The sequence below is a fragment of the Trichosporon asahii genome (genome assembly GCF_000293215.1).
Source record: "Trichosporon asahii var. asahii CBS 2479 unplaced genomic scaffold scaffold00009, whole genome shotgun sequence".
Taxonomy (NCBI): Eukaryota; Fungi; Basidiomycota; class Tremellomycetes; order Trichosporonales; family Trichosporonaceae; genus Trichosporon; species Trichosporon asahii.
Genome location: NW_014040915.1, coordinates 1,553,796 through 1,574,553, shown reverse-complemented (window position 1 = coordinate 1,574,553; position 20,758 = coordinate 1,553,796). Strand labels below are relative to the sequence as shown.

Genomic DNA, 20,758 nt, shown 5'->3' with positions numbered 1-20,758 from the left:
ACGCGGACAGCTTACTGTACGTGTAAACTTGAATATCGGGCTGTCATCAGCTCTCAGTGGCGGACAGTTTACGTGCCCACGGACTATTAACCGCAGACAAGGTCGGTTTTGTCCGACACGTTTACAACAGCGTACGATGGACGATCGTGACGGCCACGTTGGCGTGGGTCCTGCTATCAGCTTAGCACACAACACGAAAGCTCACGAGTAATGACAGCGCACTCTGTACTGTCGTCAGCTAACGGAAACCTCAGAACAGCTGACTGAGAAGCACCTCGCTCGACTCTGGAGTCAGCTCCCTCGGTGAATCGTGTAGTCCACTGGAGCCAAAGCAAGGCGCTGATCTGGTGTCAGCTGTAAGGCTCCCCTTGGGCAGCTCACCCGCAATCACCCAGGGAGCAAGGCTGACATCAGCTGTTACAGGAAGTCACAGCCTACGCTTCAACTTTGCCGCGCCCCCTGAGGTAAGCTCTAGCCTAGCTCATTTGAGCTCACAATGTCTTCTGGACTGTAATGTATGAAACGTCCACTACTCAGCTCACGAAAGGGGGCAGTGGTCGACACGCTGCTGTAAGCTATTCGACCCTTCCGTAACTTGCCAGGTGGCGTTGCGTCCTGAGTCTGAAGTTCTGAAGTCAGCTCTCCTTCCTGGGTAAAAGAAGCTTACCGCATGAGCCGAAGGCTCAGACGCCAGAGGTCACGAGGTCTCGGGATCGTGGAGAGTTCACGACGCAGCCCGAGGGCGGCCCCTGTCATGAGCTACAGTACTGAGCCCAACCTCGCAGCATACGATGGTGCGTTGGGGTGCTGCTGACTGGATCAGTGGTCAGCTCAACAAGGGGCCCCTCGGAAGCTCACGGTACAGATCACCATAGCGGGGTGTTGTTAGCTGGCAAACTCCGAGACAGCCAGTCACTTGCTCGCCTTGTCACCTGTTATCAGCTTGAGCTCGCAGGCAGCTGACCATGTAGCAGTACTGAGCCCCACCACTACTCTGCCGTAAGCTCATATCCGATGACGCCGTAGCTTACAGCAACGCTGTTGAGGCTGTTATCAGCTTCCAAATACTGTGCTCAGCAGCCCACGTCTGATTCACGCTCATGGTCTGGCTGCCGTGCTCGGCTGCCTGTCAGCTCTCAGAGAAGTAGGCGGCTAGCTCACGCCCGCAATCTCGCTGACTTTAGCTTCTGACTGCGGGGGTGTCAGCAGCTTACAAACATATTCTGGGACTGCCGCCAGCCAGATCCACGCTCGTAGGGCTGGCCCAGCACACACCGTCTGACATCAGCTATACGGCAACAGGGCCGCCAGCTTACAGCGCCCGACCGGCCGTCGCTCACAACTGGCATTAGCTGAGCGACAACGTAGTCGATGATAGCTGGGATCGGCTGTGCGGCCCAATAGTTGAAGCTCACAAGTGACTGAACCGCGGACTGATATAAGCTATCTGACCTAACCGGACAGCTCACCGATCCGATGCCGGTTTGCGGACAGCCAGCAGCCTCGTCCGCAGCCGTACCCCTGTGTCCGAACTGGAGTCAGCTCCAGGCGAGGTTTGAAAGCTTACACTCCGGCTGCGGTGAGCTGGTTGCAGAATCGCACAGCTCACACTGCCATTAGCTTTGTGCATGGTCCGAATAGCTCACATGTCCTCTGCAAAGATTAGCTGCATTGACGGTGATGACCTCTCAGCTCACCTCTGCCGATAACGAGTGCTGAAGGTGTGTTCGACAGTGGACGATTGAATGGCCTGGGACGCTGGGAACATGCCAAACGTCCGAGGATGTGAGATGGAGAAGTGTGAGAAAGCAAGAGAAGTCAGTGTGACGATGAGAGCGTGTCAGTCGTGTGGTGTCAATCCGTGTCAGTGTCCCATTGCGCCCCATCGCACCGTTGCCTCGTCGCTCCAGATCTCGCACACTCGCAGTGAGTCACATGATACATCCCCTGTCCTCCCTCTCTACGCCCACTTGCTCGCGGCCAGCTTGCCCTCGAGCTTGCGCTCCTTCTTTTTCAGCGGGGAGGGCTCGCGCGGCGGCGTGTCCTCGGCCCGCTTGCGGCGGGGCGGGGTGTCCTCCCTCTCCTCCCTTCTGGGCGGGGTGTCGTCGTCCCTCTTCCGACGGGGCGGGGTCGAGTCCTCACGCCAACGAGGGGGGGTGTCGTCTCGCTTTCGAGGAGGGGTCGAGTCGTCGCGCTTGCGCCGAGGAGGCGTCGAGTCATCCCTCTTTCGGCGAGGAGGCGTCGAGTCATCCCTTTTCCGATGCGGAGGCGTGTCGTCGTCGCGCTTCCTGCGCGGGGGAGTCGAGTCATCACGCTTCCGGCGGGGAGGAGTCGAGTCGTCGCGCCGGCGCGAGCGGGGAGGGGTGGAGTCGTCTCGACGAGAAGAGCGCGGAGGCGTGTCATCGCGGCGAGAGGAGCGAGGAGGAGTGTCGTCGCGACGATTGCGAGGAGGAGTGTCCTCGCGCTCGCGTCTCCGGCGCGGCGGAGGCGAGTCGTCACGCCTTCTCGGCGGGGAGTCGTCACGGCGCTTGCGAGGAGACTCGTCGCGGCGGCGGTATTCCCTGTCGCGATCGTCGCGGCGCGAGTATCCGCTATCCCGCTCGCGCTCGCGGTCTCGTCCGTATCCGCTGTCCCGCTCGTGTCCTCCGTAGCCGCTGTCCCTCTCCCGTCCGCCGTACCCACTGTCACGCTCACGTCCGCCATAGCTGCTGTCCCGCTGGCGCTGGCCCCAGCCTCCGTCGCGCTGTCCATAGCCACCATCCCGACGTCCGTAGCCTCCGTCCCGGTCGCGACCATAGCCTCCGCGATCTCCGCCTCGGCGATCACGGTCCCATCCGCCCCGTCCTCCGCGGCGATCACGGTCGTCCTGAAATGTCAGCTGGCACACTGAGCTCTCAGCTTACCCTTCGGTCGTATCCTCCTTGAGCATCCATCATCTCCCTGCGCTGGCGCATCATGTCGTCCATGCTGCCCTGGGGAGTGTTGCGCGCTTGCTCCTCCAGCTCGCGCTTCTTCGCCTCGATGAACTCGGCAGGGACACCGCCAACAGTCTCCTGGGCGCTGAGGAGGAGGCGCCAGAGCTCGGACGTGAACGAAGCAGCGCCGTACTTGTCCATAAATCCGACAAGGTTGACCTGGATCTTGCGTGGGTCCGGGAACTGTCGTCAGCTACCTTGTAACAACTTCGCGAGCTGCCGCATATTGGATCTAAGCGTGACTCACTGGCTTGCTCTTGTCTTCAAGCATGGAGTAGACATACTCGATGACCACGTCATCTTCGAACTTCATGAGCTCTGTAATCTTCTTCGCGATCCAGGGGCGGAGGACACCAATATTGACCTTGCGTAGGTCGACTTTGCGGTCAAAGTGCTCGGGGAAGGTCGAGGACTTGATTGCAAGCGCCTCCTTGTCCTTGAAGCGGCGGTCCTGGTTGAGGTCGGTACCTCGGAGAGCGTCGGCCATGGTTGCTCTCTTTTTGGATGTCTCTGGAGGTACGGAGCCGAAGGAAGGTGCAGAGGACGATGCAAACGATGCTGCGCGGCGAACCTGGCGGAGGCGTCGGTGGACGCGAAAGCATGGCCAGATTGTTTTCGATGAGGTCACCTGAATAGGCTTGCAAACACGTGGTCGCAGGCGTCCGCAGACACCCCGCGCCTAGTCATCATTGCATCGGCGCTGAGGCCGGCGAATTCCGTTGAAGGAGATGCACGGTTGACCGTTTCGCCGTGACTCCACCCCCGCCGCCGCCCCAGAAGCCATCCCGTGACCTGAGCAACCTGAGCAACCAACGTCGTCACAGCAGACATCGAGCTCACCACCGATTCTTGTCTCTGCACCACCACCTCCTCTCCCAAAAACACAACCCACCATGTTCGCCTCCGCCGTCCGCGCCCGCAACCCCCTCATCAAGTTCCTCGGAAAGAGGTCATGGCCCACCTGTAAGTCGTCACTGCGAGCATGACGACACGGACATCGCGACAGAGGAAGGCGCAAATGAGCTGAGGGTCGCGGACCTCATTTCCGAAATCACTGCCGACGCCGCCGACACCATCACTCAACAACACCGGAAGCACACAGCAGCGGAGAAAAGAAGCACACAATACCGCGCGGGGGACCGTTGCGCACGAAGCATGCGGGGGACGGTGACTAGCCATCGGTGGCGTTTGTTGTTGGTCAAAGATTTTGATCTCCACCGTGCTACAAGACGAAGGCAACACCGTCCTCCTTCTCCGCGGAGAGCTGCCATGCCTGTCTTCCTGTTGTTCGCTGTGTTTCCTCGATGTGTGCTGCGACCTTGAGCTCTCTTGGTGTGCGACCCGGCGGTGTGATACGGTTTACCCGTGCCTGCTCCCACGACTCAGCACCTTCCTCCGGCTCCGTCGTCTCCGTCACCTTCCCCAGTTACCAGGTTTAGAGCTCAACTAACCCCAGCCGCGGCCAAGCCCGCCGTCCACCCCCTCGCGCCGAAGGAGATCCAGGCCTCGTTTGACGACTTCCTGAAGAAGTTCTCCTCCGCCGCTGGCGCCTCTGTCTCGTCCGGACCCGTCGCTGGTGCCATCCCCCTGTACAAGGAGTCGTCAAAACCGGCCGACTTTGAGGACTGGGAGGCGCCGTCGTACCTCTGGCAGCAGCGCGAGTTCTCGGACGCCGAGATCGACGCCGTTATGGTGAGTACTAAGTGGACAGTGTGATCTGAGTTTCGTACGAGGTCGCACAGCTGTCGTGCTGCAGGAGTCAAAGCTGACATGGCAGTCCGGAGGCGCGACCTACATCACCGACGGCCCTTAGATTTGTGTGTTACTATTATAGATGCAGCTCCTGTTCGAATCAAGTGGTGAATGGTTGCATCGCGGTCTGCGGTCTGCGGTCTGCTTGCGCTACATACTGTCCGGAACCCGTTCATTTTGTCTATCGGAAAACCTCACACTCATACTCTACAGCCACTCCATTCGCTCGCTCGCTGTGTTCGCGAGTTCGGCCTAGTTGCGCTTGGAGTACTTGTGCACGCACTCGAGGAACCACCCCATGTCCTCGGGCTTGACGTTGGGCGTAATGCCGTGGCCGAGGTTGGCGATCCAGCCCCCGCTGTTCTGGTGGAAGCGCTTGCACACGCGCTCGACCTCCTTCTCAATTCCCTCCTTGCCGCCGTACAGAATGGCCGGGTCGAAGTTGCCCTGGAGGTTCATGCCGGGCAGGGCCTTCTTGGCCTCGACGGGGTCGAGGCCCTGGTCGAGCCCGATGACATTGTACCCGATGCTCTCAGGCTTGAGGAGCGCAAGGCTCTGGGGCGAGTGCACGTTGCGCGGGAACAGGATCATCGGCACGGTCGGGTGGCCGAGGTGCGTGAGCACGTAGTTGACCTTGCGGCTGATGTGAACGAGGGGAGGAAGAGCGAAGGTCTCGAACTGGTACGGCGTGAGCTCGCCCGCCCAGGAGTCGAAGACCTGGAGCATCGAGGCTCCGGCGAGGACCTGGCCGACGAGCAGGTCCGCACACACGTCGGCGATCTTGTGCAGGAGCGCCTTGGCCTCCTCGGGCCACTTGTAGAGCCACGACTTGGAGTGCTCGAACGTCTTCGAACCGCCGCCCTCGCACATGTACGCCATCAGCGTCCAGGGGGCACCGCAGAAGCCGATGAGGGGAACACGGCCAGCGAGTCCCTTCCGCGTCATCGTAACGGCGTCGAAGACGTAGCCAAGCTCCTTCTGAACGTCGACCTGGTGGTTAGCTGGATTCTTCGCGGTGCTTGCAGCTTTTTCTGTCTGCTAGAAGTAGCGGACAGGCCAGTATCTGCCTGGGATCGGAGAGCAGAGCGTCTGTAGCAACTCACCTCGTCCGGCAGGCGTGCCAGGTCGGCTGGGCTCCTAAGCGGCGCGGGGAGGACGGGGCCCTTCGAGGGCTCCATGATAACCTCCATACCGAGCGCCTGGGGAACGACGAGGATGTCACAGAAGATGATCGACGCGTCCAGGTTCGGGTACCGGTCGATCGGCTGGAGCGTGAGCTTGCTCGCCAGCTCGGGCTTGCGGCAGCACTCGAAGAACGAGTGGTGCTTGCGGACCTCGAGGAATTCTGATGTCAGCTCACGACACGAGAAACGTAGCTGAGCACTGTTTGCGCCTCTAGATGATGCGCTGTATTTGCTCGGGAACATGGCATCCTCAAACGGAGCGGCGTCACGCTGGTCCGAATGGCTCTTGGCGCGCCCTCCTCGATCCTTCCCTCTCACAAGGAAGGAATGGCCACTACCGCTGCAGCCCAGGTAGTAAAGCACAATGTCCAAAAGGCGCTCTTTATTAATCCGCAAGTGAAACGCAGTGACAGTCCAGAACTACACTCACCAGGAAGGTATCGTCCGGCCTGACGCATGACCCAGACGGGAGCGCGGGGGGTCTCTTCGCCGCGGGCGGCGCGGAGCGCGAGGTCATTCTTGATATGCGGCAGTTCCTTCTGGAGCTCGCGCCACGAGTTGTTCAGCTTGAGGTCCGGGATCTTGTACGTCGTCATGATGAAAGGATGGGCAGGTTGTCAAAGACGAAGGTGGACTGACGTTCGAAAAAGGAGGCGTCCGGAAAATGACCAAGAGTCGGGTGAGGGTGACTCCTGTCGCGGTGGAGGTCGCGGGTAAACGCCTTAGGGTTCCCGGAGCGGGCAGGAAGCAAGGCGGATCTGAGGTCTGGGCCCATAACGTCACCGCATCTGGGTGCGAGCGTGTTGCGACGCCGACGAGTGTAATGCATGCAACTCCTGGTGTCGCACGTCTGTTGGTATATAAGATGTGCATGTAAACAAAGGGCGTCTGCGTGACTCTGACTTCGACTAGTGCTGACTTCCTGCGGCTTCGGAGACTTGATACCGACAGACCGACCTGTTCGATGGCTTCTGCGTGCTTGCGACATCACGTCCGCGCAGGCGGCTCCTCCGAAGGAGACTTCGCTCACCCGTGTTTCCCTCGCCATGGCTGAGAGGCTCGGCGGCGGCCTCTACGAGCAGTTCGCCGCACAATAATCCCACGGCGTCTGCTCGCGCGACCGACCGGGCAGCTCTGATAAAATGAACTGCATGAATCTAACACTTGCTAAACTTCCTACGTTTGACGCTTCGCCTAAGCGCCGCGCTGCTTCGCGACCGCGACAATGTCAAGGGGCGGGTACTCGGATCCCTCGGGAGGCTGGGGCGTCTTGCGGTTGCCCGGGGACGCCATCTCGCGGCGGAGCTCGACGAGGATCGTCTCGAGGCTGTTCTCGCGGCGCCAGTTGCCGAGCGAGCGGACGTGCGCAAGGTTCACCTATTTCTGTCAGCTAGATCAGAAGTCAGGAGCAGCTCACGAGGCCATTCTGGTCAACACAGGGAAGGTTGATACGGCTCTCGAAACGGACAATGGGCGGGACATCTGGTTGTCAGCTAGCCCGGTCTCGCGACAGCTGAAGGCAGACACCTACCAGGGTACTTGTCACCGCAGTAGATGCTCAGAGAGAAGATACGGTTCTCGAAGGCAGAGTGGGGAGGACCAAGAATCGTGCCGTTCCACTGGTACATTGCGAGGTCATCGCCGTCCTGTATGTCAGCTTCGCGAGACTACGATATCTAGGATGCCGCGCGAGCTGGGAAGGCTATCACAAGCCGCCAGTTGATCAACATCGATTGTACCCCTGCGTCATGCTCCAGCTCATCGTCTGCAGCAACCGGTTGCGCCGTCACTCACCTTGAGACCGTACGAGCACGAACCGTCACCGAGACCCTTCTCTCCCTTCTCGAGCTCCTCGAGGAGACGGAAACTCCTCGGGACTGTGTTGTGTCAGCTACACCACCTCAGAACCTCTAGCTTACTCTTAGCCATTGTGAATGCGTCAGAGGAAGATGATCGATGGACAATGACGGCGATGATGCGAGGTCACGACGAACGCCAGGTGCCAGGGCAGGGGCAGCGACGACTCACGGTCCAGCTACCGGATTAGGTAATCCGGCGCGAGAACCACGCGACGAACATTGGCCACTCGATCAAGATCAACCGAAGCCAGCCCTCCACCTTTCGAGCTGAGCTTGTTTTCGTTTCGTTTCGTCCCCCTTGCTTCCTGAACACACACTACATCAGCGTAACCAAAACGATGGAGGGTCTTCTCGCCGAGATCAACAAGAAGAAATCGAAGGACTTTGCGCCCGCAAAGCCAGAGGAGAAGTACCTCTCCCGCGGCGAGAAGGAGCGGCTGCGCGAGGAGGCAGAGCGTGCCGAGTGTGAGCGGCGTGAGGCGGAGCGCGAAGCAGCCAAGAAGCGCAAAGCCGATGAAGCGCAGGAAGAGCGAGCAACGAAGATGAGGAAGGAGGTGAGCTCGAGATCTCCGTCGGAAGCTGACAAGCAGGCGGAGAAGTCGCGCTCGCAGGCTGCCGAGGCAGTCGCCGATGACAGCGAGGACCGGTACGCGATCAGTCCCGAGGAGTGCACTCGCCGACTGCGACTGTTCGGCGAGCCAATCCGATACTTCGGCGAGACAGATTCTGAGCGGAAGAAGCGTCTGAAGGCGCTGGAGCTCGAGAGCGAGTCGCGCGGCGGGCTGAAGCAGGTCCAGAATGACTTCAAGAAGGCGAAGGAGGATCTCGACCGGCGAGAGCAGGAACGACGGGCGCGCGGTGAGGCGTCTGGAGCTGGAACACCTCAACCATCGAGTAAATCAGAGGAGAAGGCGAAGCAGTACACGTCCGAGCTGCTCGACCTCGAGCTCATCAAGACCGACTTCAACAAGCTGCACCCCATCATCTTCTGGAACTTCAAAGCGCTCCTGAAGGAGTGGGAGGAGTATCTGGAGGCGCGTCCCGAGGACGTTAAGAAGAGCGCGGCGGGGAAGCTTGCGTCCACGACACAGCTGCAGAGCGCGCAGAACCTGAAGCCGTTGTTCAAGAAGCTGCGCAACCGCGATCTCGACAACGACGTTGTCATCTCGCTCGCGGAGATCGTGCACTTTGTCCAGAAACGCGAGTACCGCAACGCGAACGACAGCTACCTCAAGCTCTCGATCGGTAATGCCGCCTGGCCGCTCGGTGTCACGAGTGTCGGTATCCACGAGCGTTCGAGTGATTCGAAGATCACGCACAACGTCGCGCATGTCCTCAACGACGAGGTCAGCCGAAAATACATCCAGGCCGTCAAGCGGTGAGCTCGAATGAAGATGGGATTGTAAGCTGACTGACAGTCTGCTGACATTCTCACAAACTGTCCGCCCGCCCGACAGCTTGACGCAGATGATGGGATAGTGTCATGAGATTCATAAGGAATAGAGGGGGAGTATGGCATAAATGTATGTATCATTATCATCGGTATGTCGGGCCTGAAGTCAGCTGGTGAAATGTGTATCATAGCTGCTCACTGTCGCTTCGTAAGGTGGGGCTATTGGACTAGCTGTCAGCTATGCCGTATGCTTGCGTAGCTCAGCTCACCACAGCAGCACTGGTTCTGGTTCGGCAGCGCGTACGGATCCTCCAGCTTGCCCCACAAGGACGGGATGAGCGGGTCCTGGGTCGTCTTGCAGTACTCGATAATGCTGCTGTCAGCTCTGGAGTCCCTTTCACACAGCTGTGACCACTGAGCCTGGGCTCACCTCAGACTCGCCTCGCTGGTGCGAATACGGGGCCTCTGCAGATCGTCCCACAGGCGAGAGTTGTGCTCCATAAGCCGTCGGAGGCGGAGGTGGTTCATCGTTGTCGTCTTGCCGCGCAGGGGCTGGTCACGGAGCGAGTAACGCTTGTTCATGTTGGGGCTGGCGGAGGACATGGGGATCACGTGTTCGGTGGGCAGAGCGATGAGCTGTTGTTGAAAGTAGATGAAGATTGGAGAGCGATGGAGGAGTATGCTGGAAGGTGATCCAGTTGCCGCTTGGTAGTCGAGTAAGTTGTGCTAGTTGACTCTCGGGTGAGAGAGTAGTCGGAGAACTAAAAGAAGGTCGCAGCGATGTTCCATGACGAGCACAATGGTCTCCGATTGCTTCGATCGACGACACGCATCACGCGTTGCGACACTTTGCCCGTCACATTGCCGGATACAGCAAGGGGTTGCAGCCTTAGAACAATAAAACCTGCCGTGAGTACTGGGCCGCGGCTGGCCGCCTCGGCGCCACCGGCACGCGTACTGATTGATACACGGGTCGATTGTGACAATGACAGTCGGCAGCGAGACTGTAAGGACTTGGCCTTGTCAATCCCGGCCTCCACACGGAGTGCATGGTGTTGTGACCTGATGTGAGCTTGGTCTCCGACGTGCGGCTAGCTCACGGCAAGAAGCAAGGACGCGGCATGACGATATGCCGCGTACGTCGGGTACCTCGGTTGCGAGATAAGATTGCCCTCCACCACCATTCCGTTCATGATCCAGCAGACGAAACTTGACATCTCCCAACCCACCATGCCCCGATGAGTCTCCGCCTCTTCTTCGCGATCGACCTCCCTCCATCGGTCCGACAAGCGATCGATACCTGGCGCGTCTCCCGGCGCTTCCCCGGTCGCCCGGAACCAACTCCAAATCTGCACATCACACTCGTCTTCCTCGGATCATACCCCGCCGACCGCGGGTCGCTGGACGCGCTGTACGAAGTCGCGGCCCGCGCCCCGCTGCGCCCGTTTGACATAGCGCTTGACCGAGCAACGCGCTGGCGAAATGGCATCCTGCACCTTGCGCCGTCAAGAATACCGCCTGAACTGGCCGAACTGCACAAAGCGCTGAATGAAGGGTGTGCCGAACTGGGACTGAAGGTGGATCGGAGGAGGTTCAGTCCCCATGTCACCCTGGCTAGGGAGTGCCCTCCGTGGAGAGTGAAGCGGCCGCCAGGGTTCGCTTGGAAGGCGAACAAGCTGACGCTGTTCAGCTCGGAGAGAGGGGAGACAGGGATCACGTATCGTCCGATACGAGAGTGGGACATGACTGAGGCGGAGGTGGTATCAGGACATGGTCAGCCGTCGGCGCCGCCTAACACCGTGGAAGTCGAGAGTACCTGAGCCACCTCGGTGTGCATAGGCGGTTTTGAAGCCTGGGAGATCTGAAGTACGCTGATGGTATATGTATGACTTCGCGAAACGCACCTCGCCCCGGAAGGCTGGACAGAGGCTCCTTTAGCGGGTGGCCGCCATGTCCAGCTTGCACTGAGCACTGAAACACACCCATCAGGCTCTGCGCCTACAACCACCTGGGGGATATCAGGAGAGCTCACCATCAGACGCCACACGTTTGACCCAGAGGTCACCGAGAGGTCTCTGGTGTTAGCTGAATGGTAGCGTATCGCAAAGCTTACGACTCGAACGTTAGCACGAAAACAGCCTTTACTGAACATGGCCCGGCCGCGTATCGACCTCATTGGGACCAAGCTGCGGTCAGCTACGCGGAGTTCCAACTCAGCTTACTTTTGACGTGGCTGCCACTGGTGGCGTGACTTCGTCGACGAGACACCTGGCATTAGCTTCGGAGTGGCAACATACAGCTCGAACAGCAAACTGACCATGCAGCTGAAGTCTATTGGGGGGTGGAGCTCTGTTCTGCCTGTCAGCTTTCCGTCAAGGACGTAACCAACTGACCTGGATCTGGATGTCAGCTGAAAGGGAGGCGCGTGACTCACCATCACTCGGTTGCAGTGGTTAGAACCTGCGTTCAGTTCCGTAGGCCAGTCCAGTGAACTCACGCAGCTGCAGCCCGCGGGAGCCACTGGATTCTGTTGGATGGTCTCCACAGCTCTGCTCACCTTCGCCGGCCGCCTCGACCTTATGGTGGCGGCCCGACAGAGAAGTAACCAAGAGAGAGGCAGTGGAGGACTTGGAAACCTGTGATAAGCTCTTCTCGCGATCGTGGGAGCTCACCGGATGCTTCAAAGGCTGCGAAGCGCAGAGCGCCAGCAACTAGGGCTGGAGGACTATGACAGTGATGCTGATGTTAGCTCCTGTGTAAAGGCTACGCAGCTCACAGCTGTGACCTATGTAATGAGCTCGCGGGATTGCTGGTCCCGTTCACTGGGGCAGTAGGTAGGGGAACAGCCCAGCGCTCGATGGCTGCCTTCTAGCTATGGTCGATAACGGAATGGCGGAACTCTGGCAGCTGTCTGTCAGCTATAACTGAGTGCGACTAAGAAAAGCTCACTGCACTTGGCTCAGCTTACTGTTCACTTTTCCGCTTTCGTGGCGTAAGTGTCGTCAGTTTCAGAGGGCGCTACTTGAGGTTGTCCATGTAGCAGTCAAGCTGCCTATGCCTGCTTTGTCAGCTTCACAGGAGCGAAAGATGTAGCCCACTGCTGATGCCACTCCCATCAGAGCACGGCGTTGGTATATAGGAGCGCAGGACTCTCAAGCGTCGGCTTCCAAGGTCACTGTTGTGGACGTGCTGGCTGATCATCAGCTCAAGAGACAGCAGACAAAGCCGGTCACCAGGGTGCCGTAGCTCATCTGATGAGCCTCGACCTTGCACCAACCAGCTGCCCCTATGGAGGGTGGATTATGGTCACAGGGGTTAGCTTCACGGCAATAGTCAGCTACTGAGCGCAAGGGAACAGTCGAGACCATGCTCTGAGGGAGAAAGGACAAGCCAACATACCAAGACCGATATGTAGTTTTGCTCTAGGCTGGGTGTTTGCTTGGATTCTGCTCCCAGAGATCCTAAGTTGCAGGGCGAGAAAGTGGTGTGCCGAAACGGTAATCAAAACAGACCAGGAGAGCTCAGCACCATTAGTACTCAGCTCGTCGGTGTGAGGATGTGGACTTGGATCCCCAGCTGCCAGGTGACACGTCAGTATCGTCGTCTGTATCACGGGCGCAGCAGCGCAGCAGGAAGCTGCCTCTGGAACTCGACTTGCGCGATCGGTGAGTGATCGTCGTTGCCCAAGCGCCCAGATTCCGTTTCGTGACGTCGTATTACGCAGAAGAAGAGACGAGTAACATGCAGGAGTCAGAGAGGCGGTTGCAAAGGAGTGCGATCGAAGCAGACGACGGCGACGATGGCAATGGCAACGATGCAGACGACGACGATTGGCAACTACGCACACTGCTTCCTAACTCTTGGAATCCGCGGTTCCGGTAGACTGGTGCGCCGGTGCTGGCCGGATGAATACGACTCGGTTGGGGGCGCGATTAGCATCCGTCGCACCTCCAGGCTAATCCGAGCTAATGCCCCGACACCGAGGTCTGTATTGACCTTCTTCTCATCCACGTCATACGTCACTCTCACTTCCGACATCCGTCCATCGGCCACCCCTTGCCACCATGACCCCGGACCAGCAGGCCGCCCTCGACCAGCTGTCCGCTATCACGGCAGCAGCCACCGAGGCAGAAAGGGACAGGGACGAACGTCTCCTCCGCAAGAACGGCTGGAACGTAGAGGTGCGTGCGCTTTCAGTTGCTCGGTCTCGAGTGCTTGATAACTGACAACAGGCGACGGTCAATGAGATATTCACCGGCGGCGGCCAGATGCCCAACCCCAGCGAGACGCTGAAGGTCGAGACTGAGTCGTCGACTTTCGCGCCGGCAGACGGGGATATGGCGCCGCGGAGGCGTTTGTCGGGCACTGCAGTTCCCGTGACCGCGCGACGCCAAGCCTCTGTCGGACTCGGCCTTTGGGAGACAATCGTCTGGCCATTCTCCGTTCTGGCTTCCATTCTGACGGGTACATGGTACTTCTTCAGTGAGTCGAGCTGTCTGCCTCCAGACCTGAAGCTGATCTCCAGTTCGTACCTTTGTACCGCTTTCGCTCCTTCCTCATCTGCCCCGATTCTTGCTTCCCCCGCCGTCTCGAGCACCTCCGACTGGTCCCCGGGATCCGACAACGTCTTCGCTGCGCTTTGTCCGTGACCTCGAGACTCTGACTGGCGGATCATCGGCTACAGGCAACCTCCCCGACTTCTTCATCGGCCCGTACCGCGAGTTCCTCGCCGAGGTGCGCAAGCAGGGCAAGGTCGGCGCTGTCGTTCTGGTCAGCTCGGAGCACGAGAACGACGAGGAGTTCAAGCGCGACGTATTGTCTGACCCCGAGTTTGTCAAGTGTTTGAAGGACAATGACATTCTGGTTTGGGGAGCGGACATCTCGTCACGCGAGGGCTACATGGTTGCCCAGACGCTTCTCACAACGACGTACCCGAGCATCACGTTCGCCTCGCTTCTTCCCCCGGCTTCGTCCTCTGTCTCCGGCAGCACGTCCCCGCGTCTCACGATTCTCACGACCGTCGCCGGCCCGCCGTCAACTGTCACAAACACCGCCAGCTTCATACAGGTCATCTCGACGCAAATCCTTCCGCGCACCAACGCCTTCCTGCAGCGGCTGCGGCGCGAGCGCCTGCGACTCGAGGAGGCGCGGCATTTGCGTGAGGAGCAAGACCGCGCTTTCCGCGAGGCAGAGCGGAAGGACAGGGAGCGACTGGACGCTCAGCGGCAACAACGCGAGCTGGAGCGTGTGCAGCGGGAACGTGCCGAGCGCGAGGCAGAAGCCAAGGCGAAGGCGATCGAGGACCGACAGCAGTGGCGGCGGTATGCGCGCAAGCACCTGCTTCCTCCGAACGAGGGATCTGTCCGCGTCGCTGTGCGCACACCATTAAGTGCCGAGCGACACGTTCGCGCCTTCACGCCCGGCCCGAGCACGCTCCCGCTGTTCGTGTACGCCGAGACGCTCCTGATCCCACCCGAGGACAGCCCAGACAGCGATCCCGACTCCCCGCCCGAAGGGTACGAGCACGCCTGGGACTTCAGGCTCGTTACGCACTTCCCTCGCCGCACCGTGGAGATGACAGAGGTCGGCGGCGAGGAGGTGTGGAGCATGGTCAAGTCGGCTGGCGGCGCGCTGTTCGCGGAGAAGATTGAGGGCAGTGCGTGGGGAGACGCGGAGAAGGCGAGCACAGCGGGAGACAGCAGCGACGAGGAGATCCTGAGCGACTCGGACTGAGCGCGAGTGGCGAAGGGCGAACGACGCGAGCCGTGAGGCACTGGCTCCCGGCTGCTTGGCCTTCGAGTGATCAGCGAGCAGGAGCAGCCCACCAAGCCACGCTCGTTATCTGAAGAAGCGAGAGGAAGAGAAGAAGAGGCGATAGAACAGCCCCGATAGACTGTATTCAGACGCATTTTGTTACACCAGAGATTATGCATTTCTCACAGCACAGCAGGACACGGAACATGTGCACTAGTGCATGGTCATCTGTCAGTAGCCCAGAAACCGACACTCAGCGTGCACGCCCCTTTCTCCGAACTGATCACTGACAATCAGCAGGTTAGCGAATCGTCTCGGTCAATGCAACGGGCCGTACTTTACAATGCGTATACCATGAAAGATAGCTACTTCTATGATCTCCCTCCCCCTGCTTCGGCAAGCAATCTCAGCGCTACTCGTCATCCGACTCATCCAGATCAATGCCAGCCTTGCCTTCACCCTCCTCGGCCCAGCGGGCAGCATCGCGCTCCTCGCGCGTGTACTTGGACATGTCGACGGCCTCGCCGTCCTCGTACAGCGCCTCGTCGGACGTGGCGGAGACCTTGGCGGTCTCGAAAAGTTGCCGGCCTGTAGTTGTCAGCTTATTCGCGGATTGTGTAGCTTCATGGCTCTGGTCCCAGAACATCGCCTAGTAACGGCTCAGTCCAGCAGATGTCTCGCCACTGTGTCGCATCACCGCCTCACCGCCTCACCACCTACGGTGCTTTGGCAGCTCGGTGTGTACTCACCGCTCGGCCTGTCCCTTCGCTTCTTGTACTCCTCCCTCTCCTTGCTCCCCATAGCGCGGACCTTCTCCTCCTCCTCCTTGGCCCGCTTCTTCTTCAGTTCCTCCAGGAACGTCTTGCGCCAGCTCAAGTACCGGTCCTTCGTCAGCGGCGTGCCGCGCGTCTTGGCCTTTTCCTCCTCCTCGTACGCTGCCGCGCGCGCGTCGTCCTCCTCCTGCTCCTTCCGCAGACGCGTGGCCAGGACCGCGGAGAGAGCCTCGCGCGCTGCTGTAGCCAGAGTGAAGGTCATGGCCATACCGAGGGATTCTTCCGCCTGTAATGTCAGCTCGATCGCAGGTTTAAAGAGCTGGATTTTGAGGCTACTTACGGTCTGCTTCAGCTGCTCTACCACCGCGTCCGCCTCGCCCTCGCGCAGCGTGCCGCTCTCCTCGTCGATGTCCTCCAGCCCCATGTCCGGGATCACATCGGGGTATGTCTCGGGGTACGACACGACGAGCGTCACGGTCACTGTTGTCAGCTATCACCGCCCGGCAACTAAGCTGAACGCCTCCTGAAACTCACGCGGGTGGCCGCTGACCTCCTCTTCTGGCTCGACACGTATCCTGACCACATTGTCGACGACTGTTACAGTTAGCTATCAACATCTCAGGGCAGCTGGCTCCGCTACGCATCCCTCTCCCTCCGTGCGAATGCACGGCGGGCAAGGTGAGGAGTGAATGTGGTGAGTGACGACTCACTCTCCAGCTCATCGGGGAAGATCGACTCGAGCACCTCAAACTCCTCCGCAAGGATCGCTTCGTGGTCTGTTTTTTGTCAGCTACACAACAGCTATTTAGCTGCAAACATACCGGCCATGGCTGTCTATGTTGTCTAGGTCTGAACGTCCGGAAAGCTCATCGATTGCTTGAGCTCAGCTATGACGGTGAAGGTGTCGCAATATTTGCTCCCGCCGATGGGTGACCCCGTGGGGTGATGCTCACCTTGTCGTCACTCACCGTCTGCAAGCTACAGATGACCAGATGGAAGAAAGGGCATGCAGGCCAGAAACATGCTGCTAATCGTACAAGAATGCATCTATGGTATCTCTAATCCCTAGTGTCACGAAACAGTCTTCGCAGCCTTGCTCTTGCCGGCCCGCGCACGGCCCCACACAACCTTGCACTTCTTCCCGTCAATCTCGATCCCGTCCTGCAGGCCCAGGGCGCCAGCCGCTTTCTCTGCGCTGGCGCGATCCGCAAAGTTCACGAAGGCGACGTCTGTGGTTAGCTAGCGGGTAACATACAGTGAGCTCACTATTCGCCGTCACGAGGGAGACGGAGCGCACGTCTGTCGGCTTGACGGAGGGGACGGCGGTGTGCAGTGCTGTTCGGACCGCGTCCTCGCCGACAGAGGGGAGGCCGAGGAAAAGAAGCGTCGTCTGCGGTCAGCTAAAGGGTACCATTGAAACAGCTTTTGGACTCACAATGCTCTTGTCCTCCGGCGTCTTGAGACCCTTCGCCTCTCCCGCCGCACGCAAGATCTTCTGTGCTCCCGCGTCGTTTGTACCGTAGTACCTGTCCTTGATGGACTGCTGCGAGTTACCGCTGGCGGAAGTCTCGGCAGCTTCGTGCCGGAACGGACAGGCGTCGCCACGCTTGCATTCGCCCTTCGCGAAGAAGGAGCAGACGTGCGGTCGGTTGCGCTTGTAGTGGGGGTCGTTTCGGGCGAGGTTCTTCAGCATCTCGCGCGCCTGCGCATTCGCCGCCTGACTGTCGTACGCCATTCCGTCTCCTGACTCCTCCATCTGTCTCTCCATCTGCTGAATGTAGTATTCTGAAGTCAGCTCATCATACGTGCGCAGACAGCTGCGGAAACCAATGGTAGGTACCACTCACGCTTGTTGATGTCACCCGTCGGCGCCTCGTTCTTCCGCTGCAGCGCTGCATCGCGCACCTGCACCGGCAGGCCGTACTCGAGGTCAAGGAGGCAGGTCTGGCACACTCCCTTTATCTTCGAGCACGTCGTGCACACCTCCGTCTTCTTGAACCGCCCGCCCTGTCCCGGGTTCCAGCGGAATACCGTAAACGGACGGTTGCAGATCTTGCACTCCTGTCCCATCTCCTGCTTTGTCTGAGCGTTAGCGGGTAGAAGGAGTAAGAAGCTTACCATTCGAACATAAGGATTCGGTCCGAGACCTGTGGTTAGCTACGAAGCGAAGACGCATAGCCTACATGTTTCGCAACTGGTTTGTCAGCTAACGTCTCCGGTGGTCATTGAAGCTTACAGAATGGGAAAGTCGGAGCTCTCAGAGCTGGTTTTCTGTGACCGTTAGCTACAGTCTCAGAATTTCGAGCTTGACGCACGTTGATGTCCTGTTTCGTCGGGGCCATGGTGAGGGATGTGGTCAAAGGACTGAAGGTGGAGGATGACAGCAGGCAAAACAACTTGGCTTCATGAAAGATGAGATCACGCGCCGGCGTCGCATGGCTAAGTGGGAGGGTCGAACAACAGGTGTGCATCTGGGCGGCAAAAGTCCAGTCACTCCAGTCACTCTCTCAAGGGTCGGAGAATACGCCGAGCGCACCCAAAAACGCGCCGGTCCAAGTGCGCAGAGAGACCAACGGACGCCGCCGAAAAGAGCTAACGGGTCACGCCGAGCGCAGAACACGGCATACCCGGCAAAGACGGTCGCGCCGCAGGTATCCCCGCATGCATAAATAGCACTATCCATCGTAGACCACGCTGAAGCACTCCCGCAAGCCCTGCGCAGCTTTGAAGTACGTCGAGAACGCCCAATTCGTCTTGTTTTTGGCCACCGACAGATCAGGCAGACATCCGACTGGATTCACTTTGAGTGGACAGGTTGTAAACAATTTCAGCCGGAGATCGTACCTTCCTCTTCATCTCTCATCACCACCCCTTCCAACACCATGAGCGACGACGAAGAGCTCCCTCCCAGCAAGCTGGGTACCAAGGTACGTTCTGGCTTGCGTTTTGTCTCATGCACTGACGTTCAGGAACACTGGGACATGGTCTATGAGTGAGCTATCACGCGCGTGACATGAAAGAGTCGCTAACCGCTAGGCGCGAGAACAGAGTCTTCAATGTGAGCTGTCCATGCAGTTGCAGAGCTGACGAACAGGACATCGGCGACGAGGGCGAGGTCTGGTTCGGCGAGGACTCGGTCCACAAGATGCGCGCATGGGCGCACGACAACCTTCCCTCCACCTCCGGCAAGCCCCTTCGTATCCTCGAGTGCGGTTCTGGTAACGGCACCCTCCTCCTCAGCTTCCTCACGACGCCCGACCCCGACGCTGAACCGCAACAGTACCACCTTACGGGTATCGACTACTCCGAGGGCGCCGTCAAGCTCGGTGAGAGCGTGGAGAAGGCGCGACGGGTGGCGATCGAGGAAGGCGACGAGGACGTGATCGACATTGACGACGTCGTCAACGAGTGCACCTGCGAGTGGCGCGTTGGCGACCTGTTGCGGGACGAGTACCAGGAGACTTGGGACCTCGTCATGGACAAGGGAACGTTCGACGCCCTCGCTCTCTCGGACGAGCCGATCGCCGAGAAGGGAGGAAGGCTACCCAGTCAGGTGTACCCAGAGCAGGTCGCCAAGCTCGTCTCTCCCGGAGGGTTCTTCCTGATTACGAGCTGCAACTTCACCGAGGAGGAGGTCATCAAGCGTTACACCAAGCCGGGAGTCGGTCTCTCCTTCCAGTAAGTCAGAGCTCGGGACAAGGCTAACTGGACCCAGCTCTAGCGTACCCCACAAGTCGTTTTCGTTCGGTGGCAAGAAGGGCCAGACGGTCTGCACAGTGGCCTTCACGCGCGACAAAGCTGTTGCTAACGGCAACGGACACGCCACTCCCGTCGCCCAGCCGGTTCAGCCGGACGACCCCCTCTTTCTCTGCGTTGACGTGAGTTGGCGCAGCTGCTCAGAAAAAACTGACATCAGGCTGGCGGCACCAAGACCGATGTGTGCATTCTGACCAAGAGCGGCAAGTCGGGACGAGCAATCGGCAGCACGGGCAACATGACAGAGGTCGGATTACAGCGGGCATTCGAAGTGTGAGCTGCCGCAATCTTGAATTTAAGCTGATGGCAGCATCGCTGGAACCATCCTCTCTGCGCTAACTGCCCTCGGGATCAACACGCCGCTTGGTCTGAACGCGCCGTGTCCTGTAATATTCGAGGAAGCCTGGATCGGAGTATCGGGCTGCGACACACCACAGGACCAGAAGGTTATGACGGAGCTTCTCACGCCCTTCTTCGGCGGCGAGGTCAAGGTGCACAACGACGCACTCCTTCTTGGCGGTGGACTGCTGAAGCACAACGTCCCGTGGGGTGTCGCCGTCATTGCCGGCACTGGAAGCATTGCTGTCGGAGTCGAGGTCGATGCGCAGGGCGAGGTTGTTCAGGCGGCTCGCCGCGGAGGATACGGATACCTCCTTGGCGACGACGGCTCGGCCTACGACGTCAGCAGATGCGCCATCCGTGCTGCGGTTGATGCGTTCGACGCCGGAGAACCCGATGGACCACTGTCGGCCAGGATCAGCAAGCACTTTGGCATCCAGTCCGTCAACGGCGCCTTGAGCGAAGTGGTAAGCTTGGAACTCTGCATCGACAAGCTGACATCAGCACAAGCTGAACCTCTCCGCGGACCCGATCCAGGCGACGAACGAGCAGAAGCTGCGCATTTCCGACCTCTCTCCCGCCGTGATCGAATGCTACACCTCGACCCCGCCCGATCCCGTCGCTGTGACTGCGGTTCGCGCGGCGTGCTGTCCTCTAGCTGACTCCATTGTCCAGCTGGCGAGGCAGCTGCTGGCCCGCCCACTGCCTGATGGCTCGCAGCGCACGCTCCAGAACGCAGTGTTCACGTGCTGCGGCGGTGTCGTGCGTCAGGAGGCGTACCGCCGCTGTCTCCTCGAGATGGTGAAGGAGGAGGGCATCGAGTTTGGTTCGATCGAGCCCGTCTCGGACGTTGCGCGCAGTGGCGCCGAGGGCCTTGTCGCGCGCAGCACGCGCAAGTAGACTACGATACATAGCATGTTAGACACGTTTGCTTTCTCATTTGGGTTTATGCAGCCTTTGCTCTTCCTGTTTA

The 20,758-nt window shown here is 59.3% G+C and overlaps 11 protein-coding genes across 11 annotated transcripts; 5 read left to right on the top strand and 6 right to left on the bottom strand.

Annotated features, from left to right (window-relative positions):
* Positions 1-1,960: 1,960 nt before the first annotated feature.
* Positions 1,961-3,462, bottom strand: A1Q1_07356 (uncharacterized protein; the record flags this gene model as incomplete). The annotated part of the gene is made up of 3 exons (XM_014327592.1): positions 1,961-2,866; positions 2,904-3,158; positions 3,223-3,462. The coding sequence occupies 3 exons, from the start codon at positions 3,460-3,462 to the stop codon at positions 1,961-1,963; spliced, it is 1,401 nt and encodes a 466-aa protein (XP_014183067.1).
* Positions 3,463-3,868: 406 nt separating this feature from the next.
* A1Q1_07355 (uncharacterized protein) lies at positions 3,869-4,788 on the top strand (the record flags this gene model as incomplete). The annotated part of the gene is made up of 3 exons (XM_014327591.1): positions 3,869-3,938; positions 4,432-4,667; positions 4,732-4,788. The coding sequence occupies 3 exons, from the start codon at positions 3,869-3,871 to the stop codon at positions 4,786-4,788; spliced, it is 363 nt and encodes a 120-aa protein (XP_014183066.1).
* Positions 4,789-4,979: 191 nt separating this feature from the next.
* A1Q1_07354 (uroporphyrinogen decarboxylase) lies at positions 4,980-6,507 on the bottom strand (the record flags this gene model as incomplete). Its single annotated transcript, XM_014327590.1, has 3 exons — positions 4,980-5,765; positions 5,831-6,291; positions 6,342-6,507. 3 exons carry the CDS (start codon positions 6,505-6,507, stop codon positions 4,980-4,982), a joined length of 1,413 nt encoding a protein of 470 aa, XP_014183065.1.
* Positions 6,508-7,105: 598 nt separating this feature from the next.
* A1Q1_07353 (uncharacterized protein) lies at positions 7,106-7,840 on the bottom strand (the record flags this gene model as incomplete). The annotated part of the gene is made up of 5 exons (XM_014327589.1): positions 7,106-7,288; positions 7,329-7,393; positions 7,443-7,557; positions 7,706-7,788; positions 7,831-7,840. The coding sequence occupies 5 exons, from the start codon at positions 7,838-7,840 to the stop codon at positions 7,106-7,108; spliced, it is 456 nt and encodes a 151-aa protein (XP_014183064.1).
* Positions 7,841-8,108: 268 nt separating this feature from the next.
* A1Q1_07352 (pre-mRNA splicing factor) lies at positions 8,109-9,152 on the top strand (the record flags this gene model as incomplete). The annotated part of the gene is made up of 1 exon (XM_014327588.1): positions 8,109-9,152. The coding sequence occupies one exon, from the start codon at positions 8,109-8,111 to the stop codon at positions 9,150-9,152; it is 1,044 nt and encodes a 347-aa protein (XP_014183063.1).
* A 177-nt stretch (positions 9,153-9,329) lies between these two features.
* Positions 9,330-9,766, bottom strand: A1Q1_07351 (Guanine nucleotide-binding protein subunit gamma; the record flags this gene model as incomplete). Its single annotated transcript, XM_014327587.1, has 3 exons — positions 9,330-9,382; positions 9,433-9,539; positions 9,594-9,766. The coding sequence occupies 3 exons, from the start codon at positions 9,764-9,766 to the stop codon at positions 9,330-9,332; spliced, it is 333 nt and encodes a 110-aa protein (XP_014183062.1).
* A 635-nt stretch (positions 9,767-10,401) lies between these two features.
* On the top strand, positions 10,402-10,983 carry A1Q1_07350 (2'-5' RNA ligase; the record flags this gene model as incomplete). The annotated part of the gene is made up of 1 exon (XM_014327586.1): positions 10,402-10,983. One exon carries the CDS (start codon positions 10,402-10,404, stop codon positions 10,981-10,983), a length of 582 nt encoding a protein of 193 aa, XP_014183061.1.
* A 2,244-nt stretch (positions 10,984-13,227) lies between these two features.
* A1Q1_07349 (uncharacterized protein) lies at positions 13,228-14,896 on the top strand (the record flags this gene model as incomplete). The annotated part of the gene is made up of 3 exons (XM_014327585.1): positions 13,228-13,344; positions 13,396-13,645; positions 13,689-14,896. The coding sequence occupies 3 exons, from the start codon at positions 13,228-13,230 to the stop codon at positions 14,894-14,896; spliced, it is 1,575 nt and encodes a 524-aa protein (XP_014183060.1).
* Positions 14,897-15,329: 433 nt separating this feature from the next.
* Positions 15,330-16,518, bottom strand: A1Q1_07348 (uncharacterized protein; the record flags this gene model as incomplete). Its single annotated transcript, XM_014327584.1, has 6 exons — positions 15,330-15,566; positions 15,638-15,976; positions 16,031-16,170; positions 16,225-16,284; positions 16,401-16,466; positions 16,512-16,518. The coding sequence occupies 6 exons, from the start codon at positions 16,516-16,518 to the stop codon at positions 15,330-15,332; spliced, it is 849 nt and encodes a 282-aa protein (XP_014183059.1).
* Positions 16,519-16,761: 243 nt separating this feature from the next.
* On the bottom strand, positions 16,762-18,032 carry A1Q1_07347 (cell wall organization and biogenesis-related protein; the record flags this gene model as incomplete). The annotated part of the gene is made up of 6 exons (XM_014327583.1): positions 16,762-16,919; positions 16,957-17,080; positions 17,126-17,475; positions 17,538-17,763; positions 17,809-17,837; positions 17,927-18,032. The coding sequence occupies 6 exons, from the start codon at positions 18,030-18,032 to the stop codon at positions 16,762-16,764; spliced, it is 993 nt and encodes a 330-aa protein (XP_014183058.1).
* A 540-nt stretch (positions 18,033-18,572) lies between these two features.
* A1Q1_07346 (uncharacterized protein) lies at positions 18,573-20,685 on the top strand (the record flags this gene model as incomplete). The annotated part of the gene is made up of 6 exons (XM_014327582.1): positions 18,573-18,617; positions 18,660-18,682; positions 18,766-19,368; positions 19,412-19,568; positions 19,884-20,252; positions 20,296-20,685. 6 exons carry the CDS (start codon positions 18,573-18,575, stop codon positions 20,683-20,685), a joined length of 1,587 nt encoding a protein of 528 aa, XP_014183057.1.
* Positions 20,686-20,758: the final 73 nt, after the last annotated feature.